This window comes from Xiphias gladius, chromosome 6 (assembly GCF_016859285.1).
Source record: "Xiphias gladius isolate SHS-SW01 ecotype Sanya breed wild chromosome 6, ASM1685928v1, whole genome shotgun sequence".
Taxonomy (NCBI): Eukaryota; Metazoa; Chordata; class Actinopteri; order Istiophoriformes; family Xiphiidae; genus Xiphias; species Xiphias gladius.
Window position 1 is genome coordinate 15,504,546 of NC_053405.1, and position 26,010 is coordinate 15,530,555.

General features: G+C 40.1%; 1 protein-coding gene across 1 annotated transcript; it reads left to right on the forward strand.

Annotated features, from left to right (window-relative positions):
- The first annotated feature begins 7,250 nt into the window (after positions 1-7,250).
- Positions 7,251-25,327, forward strand: ccdc50a (coiled-coil domain containing 50a). Its single transcript, XM_040129380.1, has 11 exons — positions 7,251-7,406; positions 11,082-11,144; positions 13,844-13,973; positions 16,151-16,241; positions 16,693-16,795; positions 21,351-21,502; positions 22,405-22,449; positions 22,883-23,026; positions 23,163-23,245; positions 23,349-23,458; positions 24,620-25,327. The coding sequence occupies exons 1-11, from the start codon at positions 7,352-7,354 to the stop codon at positions 24,637-24,639; spliced, it is 996 nt and encodes a 331-aa protein (XP_039985314.1). The 5' UTR covers positions 7,251-7,351; the 3' UTR covers positions 24,640-25,327.
- The last annotated feature ends 683 nt before the right edge of the window (positions 25,328-26,010 follow it).

A 26,010-nucleotide genomic window follows, 5' to 3' on the forward strand; every position in this document is an offset into this window, starting at 1 on the left:
AGGATGTTTGTTCATTTCCTGTGGACTTATCTTCCCCGGATGGCTTCACCCCACTCTGCCTGGGCTCCAGTTTGTGGACTGAACTGAAACAGATAACACCATTTCCTGAACCATATCAGTCAGGGAGTTTTGTGTCTGATGCCTGTAATGTGACAGAGAAGTTTGATATAAAATGCATTTGGAAATAAAATTTGTAAAGGTGTGACTTTGTTTCAGATTTTTATAGATTTGACAGCTAGAGCTTCTTCAGTGTGTCACCTCTCAACATGTCGAGTGTTGGTAAAACAGAGATAGAAAGAAAGTGTGTCTGATTCATTGGCTGCTCACTGACCATTACACGGAGTACCAGGCAATGATGATGTACTGCTTATCAGTAGTCACTCCCAGATCCCAACAGGTTCACAACAGGGTCCCATTAGTTTAATCATAATGGTTGTCTAAGTGTTACGAATGCATGATGCATTTTGAGTCAGATTACACTGACTCACTCACACAATTTAGAGGCAAAATCATGAAGTCACTATTGCGAAAAGAGAAACAGAATTGTTAACTTGGGAGACATTTTTCTTTTAAGTCTAAATAAGTAAATTGCAACTGATTGCTGATTAGTTTTATCAAGTGAAGTTTCTCTACATGTCGCTTTTTTCTGTCTCAGTTGCATCCTCCAAGAGCTGATCGTGATGGAGGAAAATACTTGAGTGTGTTCTGCTGTAACCTGCTGAAAATTATGTAGTAAAACTGAAAAAGAATTATAGTTCTGTATTTCAAGAAAAAAGGTTCTTACATAAAACCCAGTAATAATTATTACTGAATTTTACAGGTATATCAATTTACATTTTAGATATTTTTTTTCATTGACACCTTATTGGGTGATATATTGCAACATGTCACACAAGAGCAGATACAGTGCTAAAAGAGCAGTTATGCCAAGTAATGTTGAATGACTGAAATATACAAAATGAACAATGTTAAATAATAAAAATAATATCATACAATTATTTATGTGTGCATATATGTAAGCACAACAGAACAGTCTATTGTAATATAGAATTGCTTTTTCTTTTTTTCCCTTTCAGTCTTTAAATAAAAAAAGGTAAATGTGGACAATTTACTCTGGAAGCACTAACTGATGGAAAAAATTCTGCTTTCTTACACAGCCTAATTTATCTTCATACAATGCCGATATTTACATCATATTTGTTATTGCATGTGCACAAATGAACTGCGTGGGTTATACTGTAATGTCCTAGATTGTGTATGTGTGCGTGTTTTGTATGTGGATATCTTGATGTGCAAATGCATTAATAACCTCTGAAATCACAACAGCAAAAGACTTACTGATGCAATGCAAGGGTCATCCCTCTTTTTTGATGCTGCTGTTTTAGACTGCGAATGCTGTACAGCGTCATATTCGGTCTGGTTTCCCTGAAGCCTCACTTGTTCATCATGCTCTGTCTGGTTCAGGTCTTTTCAAAGCAGCGCTCCCTTTATTTTAGCCTGTGACTCAGCTTTGTCAGCCTCCTCCAAGAGATCCAATCAAATGAACTTCACGGTAGAGTAAATCACCCGTCACTGCAGATGAGCACCACATGCCACACTCCTTCACTCAGACACTTATTTCCACTGGATAAAACATCTAATATCCAAAGTGAATAAAAAATAAAAGTGGGCATAAGGGTTAAAAGTATGGATATGTTGTACAGCAATATTGTATATGCCATTTTTTGATGGGAAATGAATGCAAAAAAAATTGTCTCCTTTTTTAAACCTCTAAAGAGAGTCCATTCAGTGACCAAGTCATTTCCAACATTTTCTCTTAAGAGCTTTTAAAAGCAAAAACAAAACAAAATTACCCCAAAAAAAATTCAGATTCATGTTATGATTTTATTTGTTTTGTAAAACGAAGGGCATTGCATTTCTAAAAGCAGCGACAGATGTTGGCAGTTACAAAAAATGTTATGCCCAATTCAGCCACAAGATGGCGACATAAACACAGGCAGTAGGCAAATAAAATCCCTGCTAAAATAAAATGTCTTTGCAGACAAGTATATTTTGTCATATCTGACCCTCAAGTATTTCCAGTGAGTAGCTGATTATTTACACATTAAAGATTTGCCGTCACAGTCCTTAGATCTCTCATGAGAGCATCTCAGTGCAGTGGTAATGAAACGTTTATTGATGACACTGATTATGATACAACTCTATGCTGCTGGAATAAATACAGTGTGATTATATTACTGGTGTTGTGAGTCTTAAGGCTATGTTGGGCTTTGCAGCAAGATTTCACAGTGGTCGTCCTCCTCTTGTATCCATCTCAGACACAGTACTTCCAGAAGCAAGCTGCAGACGAAAAGGAGATAAAGACTTGTAGAAAGACATTCGACATGCAATGTATATATACTGCAATGGTTATAATTGATGACAAATATTAATCAGATTGCATGATGCATAGAAATCCGTAACTACTGAATTTAACTTACGTTCACCCCTCTTCTGAGTTAGGGATTTGCCTTCTGCCAAACTGGCTCTGATCTCCCTCTCCAGCTCCAAGTCCTCCCTCAGCGCCCGCAGCTACAAGCAGAGATCACAGTGATTAAACACAGAGGTGTAGCCGTCATCTCAGTATCAATACACCACCTAACAAGAGTAACAGGTTTTCATTCAGATCCTCCTGGGTGAAAGCAGAAGGTATTCATATTTTGAGAAATTGAAAAAAGATACCTGCACTGCAGTTATATGCAAACATAATATGTCACACTGTATTGGATCATGACAGGTTTCCTTGCTAGTCACATTTTTTCTAAAGTTGCTTCATGGTGAATCTGTAAATATCCTTACCTCCTCTAATTCAGCTAATTTATTGGCCTGCTCAAGACCTGTGGATAGAAAAACCAGTAAAAATCCCACAAGAATGTGTTGTTTGTATATGTGTGTGTGTGTGTGTGTGTGTGTGTGTGTGTGTGTGTGTGTGTGTGTATTTATATATAATTTTTTTTTTTTTTTTTTAATTGTCTCTCACCTAGAGGATTGTCCTTTTCAACTGGAACTAAGCTTTTGTGTAGTAAGAGTGCTAGAATCTTGCTCTGGGCATCTGTGTCTTGGGCATCTTTGGGATTAAAAACATGGTTTCCTGTGCATACAAAGCAAATAAAAATGCAAGAAAATGAAGTCATATCCATCCCATTTCATAGTCAAGCATTGTCTTTTAACTTGTTGCATTTTGGCAAAACTGAAGCCAACAATAGTAGTAATTTAAAGGTTTGCAGTAGTTGTATGCAGCCTCCTCAGAAAAATCTACAAACAACTTAACATTTTCATTGTATTTAGACCCAAACAAAAACTATTTTGTGAACTCACCGGGGTTAAAAAGGCTCCTTCCCTCCGCATTCAGCACTCCCTGCAGTAGTAACAAACCCAGGAGTCCTAAGCAGTAGTTCACAACTGTAAGCCTGTCCATGGCACTCAATGTATGGTCCCAGACAAACGCCGCACTATGAGTTGTCCCTCAACCAAAGCAAGCAATCTACTGCCTTGAGTCCATCCAGTCAATATATTTATCCTTTCAGAGGCTGGGAGGAGGGGCAAGTCAGCCCCCTGTGCAGTAAATCAATAGCTAGTCATCGTGCGTTTCGTCAATAGACCACCTTTTCATGGGGCTCATGGAGCGTCTCAGTGAAATGCAGTGATCTGACGTCGTAGGTGAGGCCCGTAACCCTACATCACTCTGACATGGGCAAATCAAACAGAGAGAGGAAGTTATCAATCTGCCTTTAGGTTATGAGGGACCAGAATCAGATGTTCTTGGCACTTGCAAGTCTTTTTCTTTTACATTAATTGCTTCTTGAAATAGGTACATGGGAGTGTGCTGTCTGGGGGTGGAGGGGGAAGTAAATTGATTCAGTCTCTTAAGTGCATCATTGCCAGAGATGAGCTCCTCAATCCTGGCCTCAGGACTGATTTGGAGCTGAAGGATAATCCATCAGTGCGGGCAAGCCAACCACAGGACACCTCCTATGTCCATGTAGTCTATTTTGTGTATCAAGGAAATCACATCTCATTCCGCTGCCAGGGGAGCACGTTGTGTTTGTGCAGTGTTAGGGAAATGATATGGCTGGAAACTGCTGACTTTGGCCTGTGAGGGTCTCATAAAAGCCCCTGGTCTCCTTGAAGCCCTCCAAACTTGACTCAGGAGCCGGTTGATGTCTGGCGTCTCGCTTCCAAGAACCTTTCACAAATCCAATTCGTCAGTCATTCAGCTGTTGAAAGTACAGCAACTCAAGGACTCAATGAAGAGACTAACAACGTGGAGCGAACTGAAAGAGTCAGGGGAGTGTCTGCTGGGGGGATCTTGGGGACCATTTGTAGTTATAGCCATAAAAGTAAAATTTCTGTTTGATAAGGTACCTGATACTAATTCAGACAAAACAGACGTAATTAGCAAGGGCAGCAAGTAACAACATTGTCTGCAGGTTGGCATTTTCTCGTTATTTATATCAAGTGAATTCCTTAGTTTGGGTAATGCATGCTCAAGGAGCTTTTCTCTAAAGTGCACAGCAAGATATTTCAAAGCCAAACAATTGATCCAGTTCTGAGTTGTTGTTTTTTTTAATGTAAGAAATGTGTGTGATGTGGGAGCCAAAGACGTGCAGTCATCAGCCCTGTTTCTATCCTCACCCAATCCACTGCATCACTAATGAAAAAGGTCAGGGTCATGTTGACCTCACAGTATATGATTTAAAAAAAAAAAAAAATTTAAGGCTTTTTTAGCATTTAGTATGTACACTGCCTGTGGGTGTCTACTATTGGCGTTACTGATTGGCTAATAAATGGAAAACGAATTCATTTTAACTGATTTAGGTTAAAAAAGAAAATCATTTGAAACAGGTGTGGTTCAGGTGTGGCAGACATCTGCAATTTGAAATGTTGGACATTAGAGGGAGCAGTTATATTAACATAGTCAGATACCAACTGCTGTCAGATCACATGACACGTGTATTTGTTTGTGCAAATTATATATATATGTATAGAGAGAGGGGGAGTGAGACAGCAATAAGAGCAAACAAAGCTTGTAACACATTGTCACTTATGAATGTGTGTCCTCTTTATTCAAACAAACAGGTGTGTAGTCAGTCTACTTTGTCTGTTTTGGAACTGTCGCCCTAATACCGTCCGCGTACAGAGCCTCGAGGTCTGTCCAGTCATTTGGCCCATAGGTTTGGCCCGGGGAGGTGTGTTGTTCCCTTTGGCTTCGTGGCGAAGACTTCCTGTAGCTGCAGACGCCGACAGTCGCTGCACCTTGCGGAGGGAGCCGGGTCACATCGACCAGACGTAGCCACAGTTATACCGGAAATGTGATAATTTCGCCTTCAAAATTAAAGATGGAAACATGGCTGTTGATTGGCCTCTGCACATTTTTTTTACGAGTATCCTTAGATTTAACGATAGGTCAAAGCCACTGTTATTTCGGTGATAATATATTCTAAACTCAAAGTTTACTCACAGTTTTGACCATATCTCACAACTCTCTTCAGTGAATGGCACTTGCTCTGTTCCTCAATGTGATCTATGTGCAGAACTTCAGTCAAAAATTTCAACAATTTGAAATGCAGGGCTGTGAAATCCAATAAACACGGTATGAATTTTAAACCTGAGATGCTTAATTGCTTTGCTGTCAAAGGCCCTAAAAACTAATTTTCTCAATCAGCTACTTACTTTGAGTGATGGGATCCTATATGAACAATCTATTTTCTGCCGAAGTTATAACATGTTTGATCATGTCACATATGAGATTTCTGTATTGATCCTTTCACAAACCACACCCGCATAGTTTTTGAGTCTTTAACCGATAAAATCTTAAGATGTTTTTACTTTGAGTGTTGCTTACTTAGTCATGAATGTTAAATATTGGAAGAAAATACTTGTGATTTGAAGCTAATTTTTCAGGGGCTTTAACTATCCAAACTGAAATATGTAGATGGAGTTGTGATTAACTCCAGTACCTTACTTGAGTACATATCTGGGGTACTTGTACTTTACTTGAGTATTTCTATTATAAGCAACTTTATAATATGTAAATATTGTACTTTTTACTCCACTACATTTATTTGACAGCTTTAGTTACTAGTTACTTTGGAGAGCTGGATTAGTAAAACAAAATAAATATATATATATATAATAAATCATATATAATTATGATACATTAGGCCCGTTATAGTGACGGTTACACATTAATGCATCAGTAATTATCATCCAGTGATATAATTTACAGTCTATTATTCTGAAATGGGTCATTCTGCATAATAAGTACCTTATGTATTTATTGATGCTAATACTTTTGTACTGTCACTTAAGTGGGTGTTTGAATGCAGTACTTTTACTTCTAACAGAGTAGTTTTGTACTGTGGTATTGGTAGTTAATCTTATGTAAAAGATCTGAAGACTTCTTTTTTCAACACTGCTTGTCATGGACGGATTATGAAACAACAGAAAGATGGGCAAAGATATGTGGAAGCCCCCCTCCACCCCCAGATAGGAGCAAGAGACCCAGTCTGAAAGAGACATGTCTCTTTGTGGTCATTTTGAGTCCTATTGTGCTTCTTTTGCTTGTCTTTGCGGCCCTTTTGTGTTTCTTTGCGGATGTTTTGCATCTTTTTGTAGTCACTGTGCAGGATTTTATGTATTTTCTGTTGTTGAGTCTCTTTTTGGTTGTTTTGCATCTTTGTGGTTATTTCGCGCCACTTTGGATTAATTTTTTTGCGTCTTTTTGTGGGTGTTTTAATGTTAGCAGTCACTTCCGACGGAGGCTTTGGGCCCGCGGCCGGTGTGCCCGTTTACAAATTCATCCATGCCGGCGGTTATGAAAAGCGTTTAAAGCCAGTACATGTAGTGCTTTGTTATTCAGCTCTATGGCATAAAGTCGTACAAACGTCTTTTATTTTGACGTCTGTGACAGGAAGAGCCGGTGTTTACTATCTCCGACTTGGCGGGCTGGCTTGTAGAAAGGGCCGGGGAAGGAGGGACGCTCGTAGAAAATCTGACGCCAGCTTCCGCAGAGTATCTGCCAGGCAATTACAGCGGCGACGTACCGAGAGAGAGGGAGAGAGGGGGAGACAGAGAGAGAGAGAGAGAGGGGGGAGACAGAGAGAGAGAGAGGGGGGGTGGCTACCGAAACTAATCAACAGGGCCGTCCAGCACCTGAACCATCAATCGGGTTTATGAGTAAAGGCGATCAATCAGCCTGCCGTTAACCTTCGGAAGAAGCGCGGAAGTGTAATTCACCGTCAACGGGTTTTTTTTTTTTGTTTTGTTTTTTTAGTTTTTTTTTTTTTAAATACTTATTATCAGCGTCAACATGGCTGAATGTAACATTAGCATCGACCAGAATAAACTACCTGGAGTGAAAGAGGGTAACGTCCATGATATGTTTCTCGTCTAAATGTGAAGCAAGCTAGCTGTTTAGCATATGCAGTTAGGCTGATGTTAACCTAGTGCACACAGGTGCTTGTTTTCGCTCTCACACACCACGGTTATGATGGTTGTTAGCACAGCTTGCTAGTGGATGCTAGCACAGTAACGTTAGTCCTTAAGGCTGGAGACAGGTAGTCGGCACTGATTAGACTCCTCGGCCTGGGTACAAGTGTCGTGCCAGCTTTTGTGTCCCAGTCAAGGTTACAAGGGGAAACATTATTGTATCACGGAGAGCACAATATGTCCCCCTTCATATTTCCCACGGTGTTTGGACTATGGTGAAGTGGTGATATACACTCTAATGGATGTACACAGTGTGGATAAGTACAGCGTTACATGAGTCAGGTGACTTAATGGCCTTAATACTGATCACATTGAAGGTGTTTTTTCTGTTGCAAGGTATGTGGTTCAGCCAGAGATCTGAGGACATGATGCCTTTGTTTTTTGAGATGCAATGGACTGATGATTGCCAATTTCATATCTGACAAATCTGATTAGACTTTGCTTTGGGCTGTAAAATCTGTTAACTGCAATGAGTCATTATCCTAAAAGATTGGACTGCATCACCAACCCCCTCCCACATAACTTTTATACACACCCAAAACTTTGTCTACTATTGTTACTGGTGGAAAAGCAGGTGGAGAGCGGGGCTTTAACACCGAAACAGATTTTGAATGGGATGCCGTGCTGGTGGAAAGAACCCATCCTGTTTGTGTGAAGCAGCTGCTCAGCAGGATGCTTGTTATTCTGGTCAGAGAGAGAAGGAACGTGCATTTCCACTGCTTGGGTAGTCTGCAGAGGGAAAGACTGAGAAAGCTGCTGGAGAAGTTTAAGTTTCATCCCTTGTGGGTTAGGAAAATAGTAAATATTGTGAACTGTCTAGTTGTTACTGTAGTGTTACTCACAGATGAACTGAGCTTGTATTTTGACATTCCCCACTGCATGTGAAAACTCTTGTGGTCTTTGTGCATTGTGGCGTCATGTTAAGCTTATCTTCTGTTTCTTAGCCTTAGGTGATTTCATGATGGAGTGAGAACTTGAACCCCGCTTGCAGATATAATTGCCTACTGTCACTTGTTGCTTTGTGTTTTTGAGAAAACTATGTCCAGTTAAATACTGCCACAGTCAAACAAACCCACAGTCCTGGTAGAGTTAAAACGACTAGCGTATATAAGTATACCAGCCACTATAAATCTCAGGTTTCTTGGCTTAGAAGATTAAGCATATGGTTGAAAAATGGTCTATGTTATTTAAATCCCGTACTGATCTGAGGCAGCGGGGGGCTTGGTTGGAGGTCTTGTTCTCCTCTTTCCAGCATCTGTTTATTCCAACCACTCACCCTGTCATCCACCCTTCTACTATAACCAGACGATCTGGACCACTCGTCAGTGTTTTGTTTGGTTCCCAGGCGTGTTTGTGCTGTTAGTAATAATGGCAAATAGTTCTTATTTTTTCAGAGCTATCTCTATTGCATCCTAACACATAGTCATACTGTATTTCTGGTTATTCTTTTTTTTTTTTTTTGGGATGAAGTAGTCTTTTGAGAGCAGATGATGGTCCAAAAGCCTTGGAGTGTGAGGTTACTGAGTGTGGCTAGGTTCTGTAATGAAAGCTGGGAGGAGGAGAGCTTTAAATACAAGATTAGTGTCAATGAAAGGATTTATAAGACTTTTTTATTATATATATATATTAATATAATATAATATAATATAATGATATGAGTGACTGTATGATGTGAATAATTTGCATTGTAAAACAAACGTGGGTAAAAGAATTATTAAAGCAAGTTAAATTTTTCTTTTATTTTGGTCCTCCCTCAATAGGACCACTTCCAGTAGCAGAGAGGTGCATGGCTTCTTTCAAGATGAAATCATGGCTTCATTTTCTTCTTCTATATTTGATGATGATGTTTACACAAGTTTTGCAGCTGAAGTAAAGTTTCTTACTGCAGGATTTCAAGAATATCATTGTTAAACAGGAAGTAGTTAAATCCACGTGGACTGAACCGTAGAAACAGATGGTATACTGTAAGTACTTGCTGTACATATGCTATAAGGTCCATCCAAATCCATAATTAGCGCAGGCTGTGATAAAGGTCTCACATGTCCCCCTTAGTTTCTACTGTTTCCTACACAGGAAACCTTCAGCATTTGAAGACCTCTGGATCCCGAGTATTCAAAGGGAGAAAAAGAGAAAAGCTGTCCGCCTCATTTCAGAACACTTTAAGAGGGATGCGTAGTGATAGTTTGGGGTTTTTATGAGGAAAACTCCCCTCCTACAATGGTCTTCTCAGAAATGAATGCTCACAGCATTTTGCCATCAGTAATATTGAAATCATACATGGGAAGTGCTTTATTTTAGATTTGCTGTGAAGATATCTGTGCAAGATGGAAAACAAGTAGTAAAATATAGACTTTTCCGAAAAACAAAAAAGTATTGCTGGCCAATAATTGTGATCATCCTCTATAGACAATATCTGTATCTAATTGCAATCTTGACTTTAGCTGTAATGGTGGACCTTTAGTCCTCAAGCTCAGGCCCAATCATAACTATATTTCTGTCATCCAAACTCAGCTACTGTGAATGTGAATCACTGATGAATATGTTGTTCAGATGATTATCAGCCTTTTCAGATCTCACGCTGTCTGCTGGTGTACATCCCAGTGCAGTTAGTGCCTATTTTGTAGGGTAGAGCTTTAAGATAATTCATTCTTAGTGGCTGATTAACTTATTTTAACCACATCGGCGTTTAGGATACATCACACGATTAAAATGCACATAAATACGTTAAATGTAGCTCTGTCTGTGCCTTGTGGATGGACACACAAAATATTGGTGAGAGTTTTACCCATGGTCTTGTCACATTTTGTCAGCCAGTTCAGTGATGGCAGCTTGTCAGTAACAAGTCTACAGTACTTCTCACTTCTTAAGGATCCTCTCACCTCTACATAATGTTTAAGAAAAAGCTCAAAAAGTTGCCACAACATCAGTCTTTATTTAGGTTTCTATATTGTTTTTTTTTTTTTTTTTTAGCCTGAGTGTAAACGATGGTTCCTCATTCACAGTTTCACTTCATGCTATGCTGACCAAAAATAAAAACCCATTTGCCAGATGGCCAAACACTTAAACAGACTGATTAAAACTGTTTCTCCCAGTTTTTAATCTGTGAAAAGTATTACAATTTTTAACTCTCATACCTTGTTAAACTAGTCATTAATAATTTGGGTTTCAAGAGTTAAACAGATCTTTTGATTTTGCTCCAGTATCATCCAGTGGTTATCCGAGAAGAGTAGTTCATGTTTATAATAATACTAAGTATTTTGCTGTTTTTCATTCATTTTGCTATGAAGCCTACTTGTCAGCTCATCATATAAAAAGCCACTGAACATAAAATGAATTCTCAAATTAATTATTTCTTATGTTGCGTTGACGACAAATTCGATCCTCTTTTTGCGTTTTCTAGTTAACCTGTTAAACTTTGCTTCCTGTTCTCGATTGTGTGACCGTTTATTAAATAATTTTTCTATTCAAGCATGTGTGTAGGCAGATGGGCTGGATTTTAACACCTGTGTATAAACCTGAATATGACAGATTCGTCTCTCTTGTATTTTCAGTGTGCCGAGACTTTGCTGTGCTGGAGGACCACTGCCTGGCCTATAACCTCCAGGAACAAGAAAGTAAGAGACTATATATTAGCCATTTTTTGATTTGTTGCACTTAGTCCCCATGTTTTCACCCAAAGGAACATGTAACTCCTACTTATTTAGAAGATCTTTCCTGCTTTTCTGCTTTCAATGCTCCTTATCACAGGGCTGACCTTTGTTGAGCTCCAGTCAGAGTAAAAAGCTCAGGTGCCCTTGATGGGCTCTGTTCTTGATTAAGATTAAAAAATCCACAGAGTTCATACAGATAGGTCCATTCCCTTTTTTCCGGACTCTGTTTAAACAGTTAAGTCATTTATTGTTGTAATGTGTACTGCATCAGACCCCTTGCTGCATTCCTAGGTCACTTAATGATTAAATTTGCAAAGGAACAAAATATGAAAACATTTTTTAGATCTTAACAGTAAAAAAAAAAAGAACGCAGTCCACAATGCTCACCTTTTCCCTTTTGGAATTTTTGTCAAGTCTAACAGGGTAAAATGCAGTGTCAGTGGCTGCAGTCTGATTAAGCTTACATAAACCCTGCTTCAGCCACACAGTTCACCATGTGAATGGTGCAGGATGCCACAACAATACTGTATCAGAGCAGGGCTGTGGAAGAATACAGTGGACTGGTGCATGTGATTTATCTGGATCACATTAATTGTTTGTGCTGCAGCTGTAGCACAGAGAAGCCCTGATTCTGGATCTGAAGTTGGACAGCGCAATGAGCTTAGCAAGGGTTTTTATATTGAACACACTGCGAGATACTATTGTCTTCATCTGTGTGCGTGTGTGCGCTTGTAAAGAATTTTGTGTGTGCATGTTTTGCAAATTCACACAATCCCTAACTAGTCTTTTTTTTTTTTTTTTTTTTTTGTGCATCCTTGTTTGTATTTTGATAGGTGTGTGTTTTTCCCTGCATGCCTCATTAGATTAGCTGGTGCCTTTTTTTTTTTAATGTGAGATCATATGTGTGTAATTAGCCGGCATCTTTTTCACATGATTTTAAAAGGCACATTGGTGACTCACTATAGAGGTTTTGTTCCCCTGCTGTACATTATTTTATACAGTCCCTGCATTACAAATGAAATTACATTGTCTGCCAAGACGCACTGACAAAAAAAGACCCAGATATAATGAGGCCTTCCTTTAATCAGACACAAATTAATATCTGCAGATAGCTGATGGCCACCACACCTCCTCATATCCTTCACCTGCATTCATTCATATAAAAAGTTACAGGAACCAACAGATGGAGCTGACTGCTTCTATGTTCAGGTTTCTTTGGTGAGCTTTTGTTTTGAAGGGATGGATACATTTAGGGTGTTGACAGCGGAAACAGAAATTCCATAAATATGTGGAATATTTGGAATTTCTAATTCCATAAATATGTTGCTTTATATTAACATAAAAGGGTAAATGCAAAAAAGCTCTACAAGAAAGAAGGCCAGATGTCACCCAGTGCAGATTAAACTCTGTTCTAGCTGTGATTAATTTGCTTTTGGCTGGCCTTTCCGTGTGTTGTCATTAACCCTTTTAAAGCCTTAGTGATCCATAAACGAGGCTTATCTCCCTTTGTTCCCTTTGTTGCCACACTAACTGCTCTGGTTTGAGCTGGAAAAACGTTTGTTTCACCTTTGACCCTCACGGTCATTGAGGAGAATGCCAGCTGATGAAGCCTGGCAGTCCTCTAAATATGTAGTGTCCCTTTTTAATTTTTTTTTTTTTTTCTGGATCAATTCAACAGATGGCCATCCCAATGGTTACTTTTTAGCACATTCACTGCCTTTATTACCATTTAAAATGTTTAGAATATAAAACACTGAAGCATGCAAATGCCACGTGGAAAGTTTCGTTATGACTATGTTAGCACTTGGTGTCTTTTTTTTTTTTTTTTTTTTTTTTCCAGCGTCTGTTTCAGCATACAGCTCCTCAGACCTCTTCAAGGTTGAGTTTGTTGAATGAATGAATGTCACGATGTCCGGTCATGTTTTTCTGCCTTGAAAGATGAATCAATTTTCTTGCTGAAAAGCGTGGCAGTGGATAAATGATAGCCTTATCTTGCGCTGTGACATCAGTTTTGCTTTCAAAAAATATTTTTTTGTGAGGTGTCATAAACTTAAACAATTGATCAGTGTCATACAAAAAAATCAATGTCAACCCTCTGACTTTGTACCAAGTTGCCACAGATGTGACTCACAGTTTCCCCTTTCATCTCACCAGTCAGAAAGCAGAAACTTTATGGAGCCTCTCACGGGTAAATTGCCAAATGTAATTTGGTCCTTTCACATGAAAACTGTGAACAGATCGATAGGCAGGTGAAACAGAGCTAAACGAATGAGTGATGCTTTCCATGCTTACAAAGCGCTTGGAGTGCGTCAGCAAGCAGGATTTATCATCCGTTATGGCCCACAACGTGCCATCACACAACCTTGGAACAAAGCCGTGGCTGCGAACATTCATTTCTCAGTGACTAAGAGCGCTCTGTTTATTACCAGAGACTGAAGCATCTGTGTCCTCGACGTTGATCTTGTTCTCTGCAGACCATCAAAACAATGCCACTGCTCCTCACAAGAACATTAAGTGTGGATCTGTAAACACAACTGCTGTGCAGTGTTGTGCTGTTTGTCATCCATCTAATTCCTCATCAGTAGTCCAGTCCAGCCAGCTGACCTACTGCGGTTTGTGTGTACACAGTTTTAAGAGCAGTGCTTATGTGTTTGTGTCTACAGTTGAGAGCCACTTGGCATCAAACGTCCATAAGAGCCGTCTGGTGCAGAAGGACCTGCAGGTGGCCAAGAAGCTGCAGGAGGAGGAAGATAAGAGGGCCAAGATCAAGGGCCAGAAACAGCAAGGTGACATGTGGGTGTCTCTCTCGCACCAGAAGACACACACACACACACGCTCACGAACACCATTTATATAATGTATGTCTGTATCAAAGCAAAATTGCCCTGCCAAGAGATGGCAGCCTATAAAGAGGAGACATGGCTGAGTGATCACCTGGTAAAAATTTAAAGCAGTGATGTATTTGACTGTGTTAGTAAATTGTGCGTAAATTTATTAAACATTTAAAATGATACAGTAAATCACATGAGATCCAGAGTTTACTCAAAAGCTGTTATCTGGTATTATTTTATATAATTATATGGATGTAGATAGATCTATCTTTATAAGTGCAGAATTAATTAAATGCCTTTTGCCCCTAAAAGACTTCATTAAGTCATCGGAATACTTTGCAATTATATTTGTGTAGCTGTGTATAGTAATTTGTTGCTTTTTTTTTAGCATCTGTTTCAGTTTAGTTAAATCTAGTGTAATTACTCCCAAACCCTATACATAAAACAGATTTATGCTTCTCCAGTGAGGTGATCCAGCAGTCCCATCATAGGGACTTTTATTGTTGAAAAACAGTAGATCGTGTCTTGCATTCATTACTAGAAGAAAGCCTGTTTATGCTCTTTAATTCAGTTTATACTAGAGTGTGATGACGGAGAAGTTTGGTACTAAAGGCCCTTAGCTAAATGACAAAATAAAAATTTGTTTAATGTTACTGAAAAGGATATCATAGAGCCTGTCATCAGTTTTATATACTGTACGTTATCGTTGCTATCAACAACTGTTACCGGCATTCTAAATATGTTGGAGAAAAAACAGACAGCCCAAGCAGATCATTCAAAATTTTTCTGGTCTCTGTGTGGTATCATCCATAGCCCTGATTATGTAGATACTGAATTTTTCTTCAGGTGTTTGGGTCAGCCCCAGCTGCACATCCAAAACTATGCAGCATCCATGCACACTATCCACATTGATCTGATGCAGAAACATAAATCAAGCTTCGCTGACCGCTCCTTAACATAGCTAAGTTACCAGGAACAGAGCATGCAAAAAGGCACTTGGATTCGAAGTCCTTCTATCTGCTCTGTCATTTTTTTTTATTTTTTTTTAAATAAAAGTGCTGACTCACAGCTCAGTGAGGTCACTGTTTCAAGCACACATAGGCATAGAGAGCTACAGCAGTGGGCTTGCACCCCAAGGGAGAGGCCAGATGCTCCACCACAGATGCAGGCCGGCCATACTGCTCATCATGCTGGGAGCTCACACTGCCATCCACCCTGCTCTTTTCAGTGCCACTTCACATACACCCACTCTCACATTTGACTAACACAGACACACATGGGAATGCAGCATCACTTACTGCCTACTGATGAATGCATACTAAAGTTATCTTAAGTTCTCCTGAGCTGTCGGCTGCTCGGGTCAAATAAAGGCGGAGCGAAGGGTAGTTAACCTGTTACCGTACCTTATAAGGAAAGCATGCAACTCGTGTATGTACTCACACAAACAGAGAGATGTTATTTGCATACCAGCCCTCCGAGGCAGATGGTGTTGTGTTAAAATCTCATCGTTTAAAAATGTGAGTGAACTGAAGCGGACTGGAGAGATCAACTTCACAACAGGCGAGGACATTCCTGCTCCTGCTTGAAGCACCCACGTGCTCTCTCACAACATGCTAGAAAAGTTCAAAGCTGGGCTCTTGGTGTGTTCACTGCTCTTATGTAATATGACAATGTAATAATAGTTAGCATATTGTGATATCTGATGATTAATAATTGTTTATTTTTTGCAGTGTTTAAGTGTGTGTTTGTTCTTCAAACTTTTTAAAATCTAAGTCTGCTGTATTGAGTCCGTCAATACCAAGCCATGTGAGCTTGAAATATATTTAGGGGAATTAGTTAAAAGCCAAATGGCATCAACTGAAAGTGCTCAGAAAAATGTGTATTGAGCAGATATGAGGGAAGTATAAGAATATGGATTAAAAAAAAATAAAATTAAAATCTTTTTAATGTGTGTGTGTGAAAAAGGTGCTTTTATTCACTATGGAAAGTTTTCTTATCAACATAACATCTTGGTCATTATCATCATCATCATCATTATCATCCAAATTCATACTCTTACAAGGTGTAGATCTGTTACAAATGTTTTAATGTTGTCCACCATCTTCCTCATACACGCATTACTACACATGGGAACCTCAGTGAGCGCCAAGATAATGAGATTGCCCAGGAGATTCAGGAACAACTGGTCCGACAGGCAGAGCAACAGCGACAGCAGGAAGAAAAGGATGCGGTAAGAAATATACACATGCGCGCCCAATCAGACATTTCTGCCCACTCAAGCATAATGTTGGTTACATCCCCCCGTGAATGACTTGACTTTTTTTTTTTCTCAAAGTCTTAATCACAATGTGTACGACCTACTTAAAGAGCAGATGTCAGAATATTTTCATGAATGTTTTGTCATGATATTGTTGCTATGGTAGAGCAATGGAAAAAATAAGCAAATTGGGCTGAGTAATGCACCACAACACTTGCTTACTTGTTTTATTTATCTAAAACATCGGGGAATGATGGATCTCCCCACTATAATCTGATATGTTTGAAACAACGCTGGCTGGCAAATGAAAAAACTAAAACTATGTTTCAAAGTGACCATATATGTTACAGATTGGGTAAAACGGTGACTTTTTTTATATTCATGTGGGACAACATGTTTACTGTTGCCTTATTTTGTTTTGTAGGCCATAGCTCGTAAGCTGCAGGAGAAGGAGATGAAAGAGGAAAGGAGGAGACAGAAACAGCTGGAAGCAAACTTTGAGGAGGAGTACTTTGAGGATCACGGAGGTGGGTGAGAGTATCACTGGTTTTGTGTGTGTGTGTGTCTGTCTGTGTGTGTCACATTTGTATTTGTTTCCCATTTGAGCTTGTCTGTGTTTAAGAACATGGGAGAAGATATACGTTACTTTTTGTGGACTGGGATTTTTTTTTTTTTTTTTTTTCCCAAGCTCTGCATTTGTGAGGGTGTGCTTCTGATGCTGCATGGATGGAAATTGTTGCTGACTACAGGCAAAGCTTTTGGAATGCATTCATAAGCACATAATTAACCTTGAAAGGAGGCTTACATGTTCCTGCAGAGAAATAATTTATCATTTTGCTCCTATTCAAGAGCAAACACCGCTGCAAATAGGTGCTCCATTTTTAAGATGCAGATGAAATTTGTTTTTATATCAGATTTTACCTCAGATATTAAATGAATCCCCAGTGAGTGGGTACCAAATGCATTAAGAAAAAAATAGATTTACTTGCTGACGTTACATACCCACCTAAAACATCTTTGTCCATCTTTGTCTATGTTTGTTATGCTTCTATAACATATCGGTGACCATCTCACTGGCACATATTGGAATCCATTTCAAGTCTTCACATGCATATATCATACCTCTTTATGATTCATCCCACTGGAAGTCAGTTCATTTTTTACTGAAGGAGAAACAGTGACTCAGTTTAATCTTCCTCTTTTCTTTGACCTCATTTTTTAAATTGTTGCCTTCTGTCAAGTAACCTGTATAGGTGATTGACAAAGAACTTTATCCTGATTCCAGCGCCATCTCCATTATGAGAAATGCAGGTTCAGAGCAGGTCCTTTTATTGCAAAGGGCAATCAGTTTGTCAGCATGGGAAATTTTGATGCTGCTGAAATGTAGCAGCCATCTAAGAGTAGCATGGATAGGTCTGAATGCAGTTTTAGTGCTCGTGCCACCGGTGTGACTTTGAGTGTAGGAGGGGAATATATTTCTCACGGTTCTTTTTAACATTCCCTCCTCATGAAAGCTCAGCTCTTTTCTTTGCAGCTGACTGAACATGCTGAATCAAATCTGGCAGATTGAATCTGTTTTCCTGCCTGAACCCTCAGCCACGTTGTATTTGGATTTTGTCTTCTCCAGAGGCAGACATTTAGCCCCCACCACCACTACTCATGTCATCCCTAGATGGTGAGCAGAGAAGGATAATATTTTTAGTAAACTTCATAACACAGATCAATCAGTCTCTGCTTTCTCAACTGTTTTTTTTTTTTTGTTTTTGTTTTTTCCCTTCAGTGTTCCGCAAATATTCACCATAGATGTCATAGTCTTTACTCCCACTGGCAGGTTGCTGTTGTATATGTTTATTTGTCTGCTTACACACAATTTTTAAGTTTTTTCCACTTCTCGTGCTCTGCGGGTATGCAAGTAAAACATCGGATGCAAAACAGAGGCGGCGGTTCCCAGGGGAGGGTACAGCGTTGTATAGACACAGACATTGGCCTCTTTGTTGACATAAACAGGACTGGCCAAGTTTCTCCTGCTGTCAGTCTACCCGTCCTGTTGTGTCTGTATGGTTTTCCAGCCATTGCTGTGCTTTATCTCTCTAAAGAATGTCACACATGGCGTGTGGTCAGAATCGAGCTATGCCCTTGCTGACTGTGCCAATCTGCCCTGCTCTCTTTATACTAGAATATTTGTGCCACCGCCAGGCTCACTGTTTGATGTACAGCCTTGTATGTTACATAAGTATCCACCTCTAATGTCCCTGCTGAGTTTGCGTGTGCATGTAACTGCAGAAGTGTGAATGTGCTCACAGTAAACAAAGGTTCAGCTCCTTTGTTTACTGTCCGTCTAATACTATAATGGAATGACGTAATTTAGTAACCAGATGCATTTAATGCAGGTTATAAGATTATCACTGTGCACAAAGTCGTTTAGTTTTAAGGCTCACTCTCTGAGCATGTCAGTGTCTTGCACTTGTATATGAATTCTTCATAGTAGTGTTATATTTTAAATCTCCACCCCACTAGTTTTTATATCCTTATGCACATGTACACACACACATTCACACTTTTTTGATATCACACAGCTTCTCATTGGGCCGTGTAATTGGCTGCTCCTCACAGGAAATGAGAGGCTGCTGGCTGTGTTTGTCTTAATCCAGTGGATTACAGTTACACACAAACCAGCACGGGGGCAGAACCTGTCTCCACTTGACAGATGCACAACTGGAAAAGGAGAGGGAGGTAGATGGATAAGTGTTTTTAAAATTGAAATGAGAGAGAAGAGAACAAACACTTTAACCAGCCACGTCACGGCAGGTACCATTCAGACTGTCTGTTGTACCTGCCTCCTTTTTTTTTAAAATTTGAACATGAACAAGGTCGATTGGACATTTAAACAGCAGGTAAGATAGCTGGAATTCCATTGAGCTGACTCTCAGCACAGAGAGGACTTGACTTTGCTGTGCTTCCTCAATGTGCTTTTCCACTCATTTGTTTTCATTCAAACTTTTGTCAGTCACAGGCCAACTCCCAGCAGGACGCTGTTCTTAGAGATGAACGTGTTGTTCAAGTTCAGTTTCAGTCATGCTCTGGTTATAAAACCGTATTTGCTTGGTTGTCAGGTGTGGCACATACTGATTTTCACCTGTGTCTGTTGGTTGTTCCACTATGTCGCATCAAAAGTCTGACATGTTGGGAGCGTTGTCATTCTGTAGGACTATTATGCATTCATAAAACTGTATATTATTTAAGTTACAAACACCGGTTGCCACTGACCTCACCTATTTTAATTTTCCCAGAGTAATAACCACATCTCTGGACATTTTGGGTGTAGCTAATAGCTACACTCTTTACATTTATGGCATATACCTTGTCTTTTGACCATCCCTCTCCTCATTGGTACTGTGTCTCTCAGTGCTTACTAACCATTTCATTTTATATCATTCTTATCTGTTACTTTTCATCTCATGTTCTGATCAAAAATCGTTATTCTCTCCACTCCTCCCACCCTCACTCCTTCATCTCTGCCCGCCTCAGCTGCAGGACGACCTCTTGCTTTGGACAAACACAACTGTCACATATCAACTTCCCCAGGCCAATATGATGCATATGCTCCAGTGAGCTCACATCATGATTACTCGCCAGATTATAGCTCAGCAGAGCCCAAAAGAAGCAGGTATCCAAGACAGGACCCAGTAGCACCCCACAGCCGCTCCAGATACCCTGAGCACTACCTGGTGGCGGAGGGAGGGCGAAGCAGGCATGCAGATCCGTACCCAGAGCACCTGCTGCCCTCCAGAGGCAAGCAAGGGGACAGGTACCCAGAGTTTGAACCCACAGAGAGTGGCAGAGTCAGGGGCCTAGGGGGGGAGGACAGAGAGAGAGTGGTGAGGAGGAAGGAGAGACCAGCCAGACCACCTCCACCACTGATCACCAGAGAGACAGACAAGGCCTGGGAGAGAGAAAGGGACAGGCAGCGTGACCGAGACAGGGGCAGAGATCTGGAATGGGAGAAGCATATGGGCAAAGAAAAGAGGAGAGACAGGGAGCTAGACCTTAGGGGGACGAGAGCAGGAGGAAGAGAAAGGGAAAGATCCAGAGAGAGAGGACAGAGTGGGGACAGAGACAGAGAGGGAGACAGGCAGAGACAGAAAAACAAAGACAGACCACGAGCAAGAACCAGGAGCAAGGAGAGAGGACTTGATGAGGATAATTTGGAGCAGGGTCATAGCAGGGACTGGTGGAGGGAGGGCCAGGTTTCCAGGGAGGAGGCAAATGATGATGTTGAGAGGGAGAGGAGGGCCAGGGGCCGGCAGCGTGTCCACTCTGTCCCCAAAGAAGAGCTTAACGAGCCCAGGAGCGACGAGGAGAGAGGGGGCACCGGGGATTTCTGGGACCCTCGGCAGGGGGAGGGTCCCAGCAGGGAACGCATTCATAGTCACCCCAACGGAGAGACAGGTACCACCCTGAGCCTCCCTCTGGGCTCTGCAGGGGGTGTTTGTGTAGTGTGCTGGAGTTGCTTTTTCGCTGTGGCAATCTCAGGTGGTGGGTTGATCTACTGAAACATTGCAGTTGCTAATGAAACTAATGAAGATACAAATTTTCTATTCTCATGAGGACAATGAAGATTTCACAGTAATATCTGATTATTGATGTGATTCAGATTTTCATGGTTTGAAATTATTTGATTTGTTGCTGTTTTGCTGTGGAGTTCGCTCATTCTTGCATTGTCTGCTGTGTTGTTGAGCAAGGCAGCGATTACACTGCTGAGTCTGAATGTGTGCTGTGTTTTTGTTTTTTAATTTTTTTTTAAGTAGAATAGCTCCTTGCATTGTTGATAGTGGTGAGCTGGTTGTACTATTTTACACACCAGTGGAGTTGCACTGCAGCCCTTTTGGGTGGCTTATGGCTTTAATCCAGCTACAATTGTGTGTATTGTAGTACTGAAATGATTAGTCGATTAATCATTCACAGAAAATTATTTTGATAATCATTTTAATCATTTCATTTTGTCATTTATCAAAATGCCAAAAACATTCTGGCTGCATCTTCTTAAACGTGAGGATTTACCAATTTTCTCACATATATCAGGTCGTATTGTGCACCGAGGGAGTGGAGCAGTAGTAGCAGAAACTGAGTATGGGCTGAGCGAGGCCACCGAGGGGTTGACGAAGCTGGATCTCCGTGCGCAGGAGCTGAAAGACATGGAGGTGGCCAGGAAACTGCAAGAGGAGGAAATCAAGGTACGGAAGGAAACCAGAAAATGCATTAGATTTTGTTTATTTGTGGATACAAAAGGGCTGGCGAACAGTTTTATGTTTAATATTAAAATAAAATCAACCCAAAACTCATCAAACACTGAACTGAAGAAGCACGATAATGTGCCAGGTGAATCCTCTGGTACATAAGTTTTATAAATTTGAAAAGCCTTCCCCAATTAAACTACCATGTACTGGTGAGAGATCCCAAAATTTCTGACTGTGCATGTTAAAAATCCAGACATTAATACTTGGCAATAAACACTGTAAGCCAAGAGCAACTTCAAGTACTTAAACCTGGTATTAGTGATGGCTACAAAGAGCTGGTGTTAAACACTAACACTCAGCTCCTGGATAATGATTGATGTGAAGTCAGGTCAGATATACAAAGTCAGATTTTGATCTTATAATAAATCCAGTATCAGAAGAGTAGGCATATAATAGGCCCAGTGTAACAAGTACAATGTCAGTTCTTCACACCAGTGGAATGGGTGTGTTGGAGGCTTTTCAGTGTTCTATAGAATTAGGTTTTTGGCGTAATAACATGAAAACAGAATTATAAAAGAAAAACTTGTACGCTTTTGGTGTGTTCAAATTATGCGTTAAGTCTACTTTTGAATTGGCATGCTTACGTGAACATCGCAACTGCACTGTCGCAGCAGCTTCAATATCTGGAGTGAATACTGTATGAAAGAAGCAATTGGAATACCACTATGTGATAAAGTGAAATCCTCTAACATGTAAGCTATATATGACTTGAAGCCTGAGTGTCAAAAAAGCATTTTGAAAGGCTTCAATCTTAGTCATTACTTATGTTATACACTGTTGTAGCAATGTAATCCCATCTGGGGAAAATGTGACTTTTTGATTGTTTTTTTTGGTTTCAGGCAAGCAAGGTGCATGTACGTGCAGCCCAAGTGGCACAGGATGAGGTGAGTGGGCGTGAAGTCTGAAAACTTTTCTGACGCTGTCTGTCCTCTTTTAATATAATTTCATTTCCTGAGCTCAGCCAATGAAATTAGCTTTGTCATATAATCCTGAATATATAAAGCCATGTCTAGACCAGACATTATGTAAGAAGAAATAATCCAGTATAGTACAAGCGTTGTTAAATATGCTCTTTTAAATAGACATATGACTGTAAACCAGGTGTGTTCTGATAACTGTTTGGATCCCAGAGTAGGAATACACACTGTATGTCATATGACAGTTAAAACACATTATATATGTCATGTAAATACATAGTGACATGAAATACAATCAACATGTAACCCACAAATCGAATCTTGTAAGATATTGGAGCTTTTCTCTGGCTGTATATATTATGCAGTTGATGTGGATGTGTCTGCTGTCTCGCTCTGGCAGGAAATGGCCCGACTGCTGATGGAACAAGAGAAAAAGGAGTACAGGAAGAATCGGGAACGGGAAAAGGAGAAGGAACGAGAGAGGGAGAGGTTGGCCATGGACAGGATGGCAATGGAAAGGAGGCGGCAAGAGGGAGACTACAGGGTAATTTTCTGTAACCATACTCTTTTGAATTTCTGGGGGGGAAATATTTTTGCAGCCCATTTGAAATATATGTTTGTTTTCATTGTGGTACAAGAACCTTAATTTTAGATTTAATTTTATTTTTGTTGGTTTCCAGCCAAATGTGGAAGAAGTCGTCCGGCCCAGAACACGAGATGAGTACGAATACCAGAGGCAGAGGAACCACAACAAGCCTGCCAGGTACAAGACTCATTACTTCGTAAGAACAAATGTTTCCAGTCAGCCAAAAAGTAGATACTCAATCATTACATTAATTTTCTTTCTCTGTTTTCTTCTGTCTCAGGCCTCCTCAGCCTCGGGCACATGACTATGAGAATGTGAACCCTGGCTATGGCTACTCAGACCATCCTGTCCCCCCTCGTGCTCCCGCCAGACCTGAGGCTGCTTACAAAGGTATGATGTCCATGGGAGGGAGTGGCTGTATTGACTTCATCCTAACATAAAGTACTGTCTAATTAAATAAGGATGTACGCTGTGTTTAATGACTACACTGGTGATTTTTCATTATTGCCTACTAACTACAAATTGCATATTGTTAACATTACTGCTTACTATTTTTCTATACCATATAAGATGTTTATTCTTTTCACTTCTTACTCTTAACTGTGTGCCTCCAGAAAGCATGACTGTCCTAACTGCACATATTTTGTAAAGGAACTGTTGATTTTGAAATTGCTGAAAATAGAAATCTGCACATATCTTTCTTTAGGTTACACATCCTTCCTATAATGTATCAAGGCAGAAGAAAATTACAATACCATGTCAGTTAGTGAGTTTTAGCCATCAGATAATGGTATTATTTATAGGATGCTTGGATTAAAATGAAAATCCTCATACCTTTTTGATGTACTAAAATCGAGGCATGCAACAAATGATTATTTTCATTATTGATTAACCTGCTGATGATTTTCTCCAATCAATGAATCATCTACTCCATAACGTATCAAAAACCATCAGTTTCTCAGAGCTCAGAGCAACTAAAAGTGAGCCCAAAATTGCTCATTTTGACCGAACATCAGTACAAGATGACAAATGTTTGGGTTTTTTGCTTGAAAAATGACTGAAACAATCAATCGATTAATTTTCTCTCAATGGATCAGCTTTTGCCATGTTACTGTAAAGGTCCCTACCACTGCTTGAATTAACTCATACATCCTAGTATTGGGTGTACTTTCCCTGAGAGAAGACAATTGGGACACAGGAAGTGATGAGTTTTTGCCCCCCCACCCGCCGTTAATGAGTTGGCAGTCAAGACATGACAGGAAATGAGGATGGATGGAGAGATCGAGAGAGAGAGAGTTGGGGAATGAATCACTAATGGTCTGCGCCTTAACCCTAAGGCGAGCAGGACGCACAGGGGAATGATGTAATATTTCACTGAAGCGTAAACATTGCTCGTTTCACATAACTGGAAGAGTAGTTAGTGCAAGCAGCAGAAATCAGAATTCCACATCTCAAAGAAGAAAAAACTGATCTCTGAAAAGTGCGGTTAAGAAACACTGCAGTTACAATACAACTTGGTGCTGATTGATCTGTCTCTTCCATCTTTTCCAGGTGCCCATAACAAGCGGTGACTCAGGCTCTCTACCATGTCCAGACATACTATCAGTCCTCTTTTGTCCTTTTTTTTTTTTTATCTTTTTGTTTTCAACCATTCACACTCTGTTGACCAAAAGCCTTGGGAAAGTCTGATGAGTTGGCAATGGCTTTTTTTTTTTTTTTTTAATAGTACCCTCCAAAGTTGGCCCAGAGTTAAGTGGGTCTGGGAGTGCTGGAACCGCACTCAATTTTTTCCTTTTTTAATTTGTAAATTGTGATTAATATTATTTCTTTTAACTGACACAACATCAAGACAAGCCAAAAGAGCAGCCTTGTGACATGAACTCCCATGATTCATAGCTGTTGAGATTGAGGAAATGGCTCCTCATTTCCTGTGCTCATTGTGTGCTGATGTTTGTCCCATCTGTGGACCATGCCATCACAAGGGCTCAAGGCCTCTGCTGGATACAACCATGCAATCTCAGATTTCCTCATGACTCTTCATGGGACGTGCCTGTCTGGTCCAACATGGCTGCTACAGTGTCTTAGATACCAACATGGCAGCTGCTTTGTATCACCCGTGCTGCAGTTCTGTTCTTTTGTCATGCTGTGCAACGAGGCTACACAGACCCTATCCATGTGCCGCACTGCTTATGTCTCTGGAGGGATACGTTTCTGTTGCTGTAGTCAAAAAACAAAACAAAAAATAAACCTTTTTATCAAGATGCTGGTAGCTTCGGCTTTGACATGTTTACCATCTTGTTCTGGTACAGAGGAGGGTGAGCTTTGTCACGATCCATGGACATTTAATTGGCTGTAGGCTGTGTCTTTCTTTTTCTGCTTTGAGGGGCACTTTTTAACCCTGTCACCCTTAAGCTAAAAGTGGATGGATGATATTCTGTCTGACTCACTGTTTCTATGTGCATGCTTACTGAAAGTGTACAACTGTGTACATGCATTTCAGCTTTATATCAAATTATCTGGCTCCCTCTTCTTTTTTGTCAGAAGGGGCTGAGGCACCAACACGCCAGTAATCTTCTTTGTGGATTAACAAAATGTGTGCTAGTTCATATACTTCGGTAAAATATCCTTTTTCTGCCACTATTTCATATCAGCTTGTCATTTACAAACCTAAACTGGCTCATAGAAGAACCAGAAATGAAATGCATGTACATTACTTGTCTGTGTGTAACCTGAATTCATGCTTGTGCTTATGGCACAGACATTCTGCAATTGAATATATGCTCATTTTATTTAAATGTAAATACTCGTTTTTTATTTTTTTTTTTGTTTTTTTTAAATGTGTTACCAAATCCTGTCCCCCATTGTGGAAAATACAAGATTCTCGCTTCAGTCCAAATATCTTGTGTCCCACTTTGTTCAGAAAGGGAGCCTTTATATTTTAT